Source organism: Octopus sinensis, linkage group LG25, assembly GCF_006345805.1.
Source record: "Octopus sinensis linkage group LG25, ASM634580v1, whole genome shotgun sequence".
NCBI classification, from domain to species: domain Eukaryota; kingdom Metazoa; phylum Mollusca; class Cephalopoda; order Octopoda; family Octopodidae; genus Octopus; species Octopus sinensis.
The window spans coordinates 20,908,890-20,918,889 of NC_043021.1; the positions used below are offsets into that span (position 1 = coordinate 20,908,890).

Consider the following 10,000-nt stretch of genomic DNA (forward strand, 5'->3'; position numbering starts at 1 on the left):
TGTATATATATGTGGCACATAAAAAGCACCATTTGAGCGTGGCCTTTGCCAGTACCGCCTGACTGGCCCTCATGCCGGCGGTACGTAAAAGCACCCACTACACTCTCAGAGTGGTTGGCGTTAGGAAGGGCATCCATGCTGTAGAAACCCTGCCAGATCAGATTGGAGCCTGGTGCAGCCATCTGGTTCGCCAGTCCTTGGTCAAATCGTCCAACCCATGCTAGCATGGAAAGCGAACGTTAAATGACGACGATGATGATGATGATGATACTACTACTTATATATGTATGTATGTATGTATGTATGTATGTATGTAAAGGTAAGTGCTTTATAGATGAAACCCAAGGTAACCCCATAGTCTCGCCATAACTGTCTTTATCTTTAATTACTCTACTGCTCCATAACTTAGTGTACTTCTCTTTCAGATTTATGATTTACTGACAATATATGCATATATATATATGTGTGCGTGCTTCATGGCCTCTACACAAATAGATATACTCTACTGCATGTATTGAGTACTCAATCCCAACACACATGCACACACACACACACACACACCTTTCTCCTTTGCATGTCATACAATTATTTTTCATGATTCACCAATATATTCTTTGTCCCTCTCTCTCTCTCCTTCCCCTCTCTCTCTTTCATTCTTATTGTTTCTAACCACTCTCCTTCTCAGCCCCTCCCTGTTTAACTTCTTTCTCTAACACTATTTCCCTATCTCTTACTCTTTTCTCTCTCTCTCTTGCTCACTCTTCCTCTCTCTCTTGCTCGCTTATTCTTCCTCTCTCTCTCTCTCTCGCTTACTCTTCCTCTCTCTCTCTCTTGCTCACTCTTCCTCTCTCTCTCTCTTGCTCACTCTTCCTCTCTTTCTCTCTTTCTAAAACATTCTCCTTTTTCTGATCTTTTTAACATCCTCCCTCATTATAACTCACTCTTTCTAATTTACTCTCTCTCTTTCTAATGCTCTTTCTCTCTATCCAAAACACTCTCCCTCTCTCTATTACACTCTCACTCTTTCTAATCCACTATCCTTCGCTTCTCTCTCTTTCTAACTCACTCTCTCTTTCTCTTTCTTTCTTTCCAATTTTCTCTCCCTCTTTTAAGCATCCTCTCTCTTTCTCCCTCACTCTCTCCCTCTTGTTTACCCACTCTCCCTCTTTTAAACATACCCACCTTCTCTCTCTCTCTCTCTTTCTAACTCTCTCCCTCTTTTAAACACACCCACCTTCTCTCCCCCTCTCTCTCTAACTCACTCTCACTCTTTCTAACACTCTTTCCCTTTCTAATTCACTCTCTCCCTCTTTTAAACATACCCTCCTTCTCTCTCCATCTCTCTCTCTAACACATACACACACTCTCTCTCTTTCTAACACTCTCTCTCTTTTTAATACTCTCACTCTTTCTAACACTCTCACTCTTTCTAACTCCCTCTTTCTAACTTACTCTCCCTCTCTTTCTAACACTCTATCTCTCCCTTTTTTTTTCTTTTTCCAGATCCCTGCCTAATGTCGAACACGAAGGTAAGCACTTCCTTTCACGAAACAGATCAGTCTGCAATGTACATTACACCTTATATAAGGTTGGTAGGCTGGTTGCCGAGTGAAGGGGAAGGATGTGGGTTCAAACGAAGTAACGGGTGGATGGAGAAGTTAATTATATTTTCTTTCTTGATTTTATTTGTTTATTTTACTTTTGTTGTTTTACTTATTCAAAAGGAGAGATGTTGTTGTTGTTGTTGTTTTTGCTGGTGTTGGAAGTGAAAGTGTAGGCGGAGGGGGGTCCCAAACATTTTATTCTTAGTGTGGGGTTAAACCAAGCAATGAATCAATTGTACCGCCTAAAAATAAAAGAATTGTCTCTTTTTCGTTGGGCTTCCACGCAATTTCCATCTGTTAAATTTTACTCACTAGACTTTGAGCAATTTGAGGCAATAGTGGAAGACACTTGCTGAAGGTGCCACACAGTGGGACTGAACCCAAGACCACATGGTTGGGAAGCAAGCTTTTTAACTACACAACCATGCTTGTAGAATTTGAATAAGTAAACCACATGGCTGCTTCACAAGGTTCTTAACCATTTTCCAGTTTCAGGTTTAGAATGCAGGAACGGCCGTGTGATTAAGAAGTTTCTGTTTTGACAGTCACAGAGGTTCTTGATGTGATCTTACTACAGGACATCCTGGACAAATGCTTTCTGCCTTAGCCTTGGGTCATCCCTAAGCCTTGTGAATGAAATGAGGTGGACAGAATGAAATGAAGGTGGCGAGCTGGCAGAAACGTTAGCACGCCGGGCGAAATGCGTAGCCAGATTTCATCTGCCGCTACGTTCTGAGTTCAAATTCCGCTGAGGTCGACTTTGCCTTTCATCCTTTCGGGGTCGGTAAATTAAGTACCAGTTACGCACTGGGGTCGATGTAATCGACTTAATCCATTTGTCTGTCCTTGTTTGTCCTCTCTGTGTTTAGCCCCTTGTGGGTAGTAAAGAAATAGGTATTTCGTCTGCCGTTACGTTCTGAGTTCAAATTCCGCCGAGGTCCACTTTGCCTTTCATCCTTTCGGGGCCGATAAATTAAGTACCAGTTATGCACTGGGTCGATGTAATCGACTTAATCCGTTTGTCTGTCCTTGTTTGTCCTCTCTGTGTTTAGCCCCTTGTGGGTAGTAAAGAAATAGGTATTTCATCTGCCGTTACGTTCTGAGTTCAAATTCCGCCGAGGTCCACTTTGCCTTTCATCCTTTCGGGGTCGATAAATTAAGTACCAGTTACACACTGGGGTCAATGTACTCAACTTAATCCCTTTGTCTGTCCTTGTTTGTCCCCTCTATGTCTAGCCCCTTATGGGCAATAAAGAAATAAGAATGAAATGAGATAGACATCCTTGTTCCTAATTTTTCTAACTCTCCCTCTTTCTAACTCACTCTCCCTTTTTTTTAACATACTCTCTCTCTCCCTCTTTCTAATCCACCCTCTCTTTCATACTTGAGTGGTAAACTTAATTAAGCCACCATCCTGCCCTCCTACCATACTCGGCTCTTGGGTGCCTGTAGGTAACTCCAGTTCATTGCAGCCATTCAAAGCAGCTCTCCAAATGTGGCAAGCTGGCAGAATCATTAGCACGCTGGACAAAATGTTTAGTGACATTTCTTCTGGCTCTTTTTACATTCTGAGTTCAAAAACTGTCAATGTTGGCTTTGCTTTTTATCCTTTTGGGGTTGATAAAATAAGTACCAGTAATTGACTAAACCCCTTTCCCCCAAAAAATTTCAGGCCTTGTGACTACAGTTTACAGAAACTAAATGACCCTGCTACCTGAGAATAATTCAAAATTGAAATCTTGCTGTATTACTTTCTATTGTGCCATACATGAGTCATGGTTTCTTTTTTTATCCACTATCATTTCATTAGTGAATGTGCATGGCTCAGTGGTTAAAATGTTGAGTTCACAATTATGAGGTGGAGAGTTCTTTTCCCGGACCAGGCTGTATGTTGTGTTCTTGAGCAAGATACTTTATTTCACATTGATCCAGTTCACTCAACCATAGCAATGAGTTGCAGCATCATTGATGCCAAGCTTTCCCTTGGATTACATTGGCAACATCAAGAGGGAAGGCATGGATGACTACTGGTCTTCCATAAGCACCCTTGTCTGGACTTGTGCCTCAGAGGGTAACTTTCTAGGTGCAATCTCATGGTCATTCATAACCAAAGGGGGTCTTTATCCTACCTATTTCTTTACTACCCACAAGTGGCTAAACATAGAGGGGACAAACAAGGACAGACAAACGGATATATACAACTGAAACTACTACTACCACACCTCACACCATTTTCACCACAAATACCACCACCATTACTTCTGCCAACACTTTTTACCACTAACAGTACTATTACCACTACTACTACAACCACTACCAACACAATCATCACTACCACTAATGCTACTGTTACCACAAACACTACTAATGTACTGTTATCAGCATCACCACCACCCACAACAACAACATTGTCACCCCACCACCACCACCAACAACAACAACAACACTATAACTACCACTGCCACCACCACCACCACCAATAGCAACAACACTATAACTACCACTGCCACCACCACCACCAATAGCAACAACACTATAACTACCACTGCCACCATCACCACTACCACCACCAACAATATCAACACTATCTCCACCACCACCACCACCACCACTATCTCCATTAACATTTTCATTGATTCATTAAGTCTTTTAATTCAATTTGTTCCTTTTATCTATTAATTCCCCACTGCCACCTCTCTGGACAACAACAACAACGACCACCATCATCACCACTAATACTACCACCACTACTGCCACTGCTGTCACCAATGTTAGCTCGAGTTCCAAAGAAGATCCTGAAATGCCGGGCAGTGTCTCGAGAGATCAACTTCTCATCAGCTGAACCAATGGACAAGTTCCGACTGGAGCAGAAGATCATGTTTAAAGGGAAATGCTTAGAAGGTGAGTAATTGTAGTGTGTAGTACGATGCTTTGTGTAGTACAGTGTATGTCTTGTATTACGGTATATTCAGCAACTAGGGCGGCGAGCTGGCAGAATCGTTAGCACGCCGGGCGAAATGCGTAGCCGTATTTTGTCTGCCGTTACATTCTCAGTTCAAATTCTGCCGAGGTCGACTTTGCCTTTCATCCTTTCAGGGTCGATTAAATAAGTACCAGTTGCACACTGGGGTCGATGTAAGCGACTTAATCCATTTGTCTGTCCTTGTTTGTTCCCTCCGTGTTTATCCCTTTGTGGGTTGTAAAGAAATAGGTATATTCAGCAACCATGCTGTGAGCTGGCAGAATCGTTAGCACGCCGGGCGAAATACTAAGCGGTATTTCGTCTGCCGCTACGTTCTGAGTTCAAATTCCGCTGAGGTCGACTTTGCCTTTCATCCTTTTGGGGTTGATTAAATAAGTACCTATTTCTTTACTACCCACAAGGGGCTAAACACAGAGAGGACAAACAAGAACAGACAAACGGATTAAGTCGATTACATCGACCCCAGCGCGTAACTGGTACTTAATTTATTCGACCCCGAAAGGATGAAAGGCAAAGTTGACCTCGGCGGAATTTGAACTCAGGACGTTACGGCAGACGAAACACGGCTACGCATTTCGCCCGGCATGCTAACGTTTCTGCCAGCTCGCCGCCTTTAAATAAGTACCAGTTACCCACTGAGGTCGATGTAATCGACTTAATACCTATGTCTGTCCTTGTTTGTCCCCTCTGTGTTTAGCCCCTTGTGGGTAATAAAGAAATAGGTATATTCAGCAACCAGTACACTCTGTAAAATGGTTGGTATTAGGGAGGGCATCCAGCTGTAGAAACCATGCCAGAACAGACACCAGAGTGTGATTATGTCCTATGACTCATCAGCAACATTTTTCTCTCTTATAAGGGTAAAATGCACTCAGCCAGTATCTGTGGGGGTACTGGTTCAATTCCTGTAGCTGCCTGCTGTCAACTTTTTACCGTCTTATAAGGGTAAAACACCCAATCTTTGTTTGCTGTTCTTACAACTATTGCACATTTGATATTTACTTTCATACTTGTAAAATGCCAAACACATTTGATGCTACCAAAATTTGTTTATAATATATATATATATATATAGGTGAGAGAGTTGGTATGTGAAAGCACGTAGTTGGATACATAAAAGACAAAAAAGAGTAAAAAAAACTACAGAAGGCTTGTGTTATATGGTTAAAGAATATATTTAAATCGTTATGTTAGAAAAATGTTATAAAATTTTATGTATAGTAACATAACAAAATCTTATAACACCTTTCTTACATAATAATTTAAATATATTCTTTAACCATATAACACAAGTCTTCTGTAGTTTTTTCACTCTTTTTTGTCTTTTATATATATATATAAGTTCAGCAAAATTTAGATTCAGATGAATATGGTACTTAAGTTAAAGGCACCAGAATTTTGTATGGTATTATCCATATAAATCAAATGGGGTGATTATAATCCAAATAAGCAACAAAGATATCCAAGGTAGAGTAGTACAATTGTTTCATGCTACTTCATTTTATTAAACACTGTAAACATTACATCAGTTTTAAAATGTCGATTGAAAATTTAATTGAAATTTCTATATGTTTAATTGAAAATTCGGATCTTTTCCTTTTGAATGGCACTTTTCAACACAATTTCTAGTTAACTAAACACTTTTAAACTTCGTATACGAGTAGAATGTGTCAAAATAAAACATTTTTTTCTCTTGGCTTTCTTGAGAAAATTGTAATTTGTTTGTTTAACGTAGTTTAATTTTTCGAATTTTAACCAATCCTATGCCCTCTATTTAGCTAAAATCATTTGCTGCATCTAAAACAGACAACATCCTGTCACTAGTTTAAAAGTGTTTAGTTAATTAGAAATTGTGTTGAAAAGTGCCGTTCAAAAGGAAAAGATCCGAAAATTCTATATGTGGCTGAAGATTGCTCGACATTTTAAAACTGATGTAATATTTACAGTGTTTAATAAAATGAAGTAGCATGAAACAATTGTACTACACTACCTTGGATATCTTTGTTGCTTATTTTGATTATATATGTATATCGTTAATAATGATGAAAGGAAGAAATTGGAGAATTATGGATGTGTAAATAATTTATTTGTATGATATAATGAGGTTGAAAGATTTTTTCATAATAAAAACAATAAAAACATTATAAATTATAAAGCTTTGAAAGAAATAAATTATTTATGCATCCATAATTCTCCATTTTCTTCCTTTCACAATTATTAACAATATGTATTACTATAATAACACTACAACAAAAATGGACATTATTTTGACTACAGAGATAAGAATAACATTTTCTGGGGTAGTATTGCGCTTAGATCACGAAAATGGCACCCGTTTCTCACAGAATTACTCTAGTTTATGGTAATTTGGTAATTTAGAGTATTTTTATAACTTTAATTTTTTTTATTTTTCAGATTTTCAAAGAAAAAAATATAAAATATCTATAAATATTTAACCCTTTTGATACCAACCCAGCCAAAACCGCCTCTGGCTCTGTAGTACAAACGTCTTCTTTTCATAAGTTTTGAATTAAAATCTTCTACCAAACCTTAGTCCCAATTTATGTTCCCAATGCTAGCTTAATGATAACTAAATTATTTTACTAAATTCTTGGTTATATTTAAAATAAATTGAATGAAACACAGAGCATCTCAAAATAAATACGGTAACGAAAGGGTTAATTAGATCTTTAATTAGAATAAAAATTGCATTAAAATGCTGAGAGGTCAGTGTAGAAATCACCCAGACAAATTTTGTTATATCTCTGGTGCTGCGACATTCCAGAAGAATGCAAGAAACATTACACTGTTGGTAAAAAAAAAGCCATCATCATCATCATCATCATTTAACGTTCGTTTTCTATGCTGGCATGGGTTGGATGGTTCGACTGGGATCTGGGAAACCAGGAGGCTGCACCAGGCTCCAGTCTGATCTGGCAGTGTTTCTACAGCTGGATGCCCTTCCTAATGCCAAGCACTCCGTGAGTGTAGTGGGTGCTTTTTTTATGTGCCACTTACAATTTGGTGTCAAGATAGGAGACCAAGATAAAAGTTGGGCACCACATATCTGTTGCACATGCATATACATACATACATATACATAAATACACACACACACACATATATACTAGATGTGTCTGTGTGTGACCCATTGGGTCACAACCACTCCAAGTTGAAAATGTCAGTGCATAGTGGCAAAGGAAAAAATATTTATTTCTTTGCTACCCACAAGGGGCTAAACACAGAGAGGACTAAAAAGGACACAAAAACAGATTAAGTCGATTATATCGACCCCAGTGGGTAACTGGTACTTAATTTATCAACCCCGAAAGGATGAAAGGCAAAGTCAACCCTGGCAGAATTTGAACTCAGAATGTAACAGCAGACGAAATACGGCTACGCATTTCGCCCGGCATGCTAACGTTTCTGCCAACTTGCCGCCTTCATGCAATAAAATTTTTGATAAAGTTTTCCTGTCTTTGATGTGACAACACAAACACGGCCAAGCGTTTCTTCTTTGAAAACGTTCAAATGGCCTTCGACTTTTTTTTCCTCACATTCTTCTTTGCCATTCTTTGTTCCAAGTGAATTACATGGGTACTTCAGCATAAAGTAATGGTTTTAGCAAAGTCATCATTGATGCACAATGAAAAGGATTCTCTCGGTGTTGTTCTCATCTGTTCTTCATTAACAGCCATACTCTCTCTTTTACTTGTTACAGTCATTTGGCTGCAGCCATGCTGGAGCGCCGCCTTCAGTCGAGCAAATCGACCCAGGACTTCGGTCTCTTTTGCCGAATCGCTAAGTTACGGGGACGTAAACACACCAGCATCGGTTGTCAAGTGATGTTCGAGGAACAAACATATACACACACACACACACACATATATATATATATATATATATATATTAACGCTCTTGTGTAGTGTTTTAATAAAGTATATGATTCGGTATTATCTGATAGTTGATGAATGATTTAGATATATTTCTCCATTTTCTTATTTTGTATATATATATATATATATATGCATATACACGATGGGCTTCTTTCAGTTTCCGTCTACCAAATCCACTCACAAGGCTTTGGTTGGCCTGAGACTATAGTAGAAGACACTTGCCCAAGGTGCCACACAGTGGGACTGAACCCGGAACCATGTGGTTGGTAAACAAGCTACTTACCACACAACCACTCCTGCGCCTATATATCCTCATTATTTCCTCATTATATATAGCCATATATATCCTCATTATTTCTGAGCAATATTCTTTGTTCACCTGGTAGATGAACCTGCAGTCTCAATATTGCAGGTACTCTTTCGTTAATTGAAAATCTCAAAATGGATGCAACTACTTCAGATGGTCCAATATACAAACCCATTAGATATTGACTAATTTCGTTATCATTAACAGTAGCTTGGTCATTTCCTTTCAGCATGTACTTGATGACGTACTTAATTGACCTCAATGAGGCAACAATTTGAGTGTTGCAGTGACATTTGAATACTCTTAAGAGTTTCATTATAAGGTACAACCCATTTGTTGTTTGTTTTTCCATTCTTATAAGATTCAACTCCTCCCATTTCAAGTGATCTTCATCTATAAAGATGTTTTTTCTGCTTTTTGATTAAGATGATAAAGATTAATATTTTATTTTCAACTAGCAGTATCGCCCGACATTGCTCGGGTTTGTTTCAACCCTTTAGAATTGGAATTTTTGAAAAGTAAAAATTTTGCATTATGTAGCTTGTTGTTCTCTTTAAGTGAACATTTTTCTCGTTGAAATACATCGAAAAATGGTGACACAGCAGTAAAAAAATTTTTTTGAATGGGGATTTTCATAGAAAAAAAGCACCTTTTTGATGTAAATAATTTTTGGTGTTAACATGGTCCAATTTGAATTTTTTCTTCTAGGGAAGGAAGAGCAAGCCTTCTTCTATCATACTCTCAATTTTGGTCAACTTGCCCTGCAGGGTGTCGGAGGAGATAGTGTTAGTTGAAGGCTACCAACCCTGCCATACAACTTCAGCTTTATATATATAAAATAAAATTGTAATTTTCCCCTTTAAAGTAAAAAAAAAAAATCAAGTACCTGTGATTCAAAAAATATCTCATAAAAATACAGGGATAATTTCTATCTTTCAGCCTGTGGCACTCCAAAAGTTGTTTAAATGATTAAGGGAAGAAATAAGGATGGATGATGGGAGGTGTGACGACTCTTTGAAGTGTTGACACCACAATTGGTGACGCGTATCCTGGATGATGGTGATGCTGTTGACATTGTTTTATTGGACTTTGCCAAAGCTTTTGATTCGGTTAACCACTGCCTATTACTTGTCAAGCTTCAAGCATATAGTTTCCATCCGGATATTCTACGATGGGTTGGTACCTTCCTCTCAGATCGCTCCTTCCAAGT

General features: G+C 38.5%; 1 protein-coding gene across 1 annotated transcript in view; it reads left to right on the forward strand.

Annotated features, from left to right (window-relative positions):
* Positions 1–10,000, forward strand: part of LOC115224425 (retinal rod rhodopsin-sensitive cGMP 3',5'-cyclic phosphodiesterase subunit delta) — a 48,077-nt gene that overhangs the window by 32,247 nt on the left and 5,830 nt on the right. The window contains exons 3-4 of the mRNA XM_029795324.2: positions 1,504–1,529; positions 4,380–4,505. Coding sequence (XP_029651184.1) covers positions 1,504–1,529; positions 4,380–4,505 — 152 coding nt within the window. The remainder of the gene's footprint in view (positions 1–1,503; positions 1,530–4,379; positions 4,506–10,000) is intronic.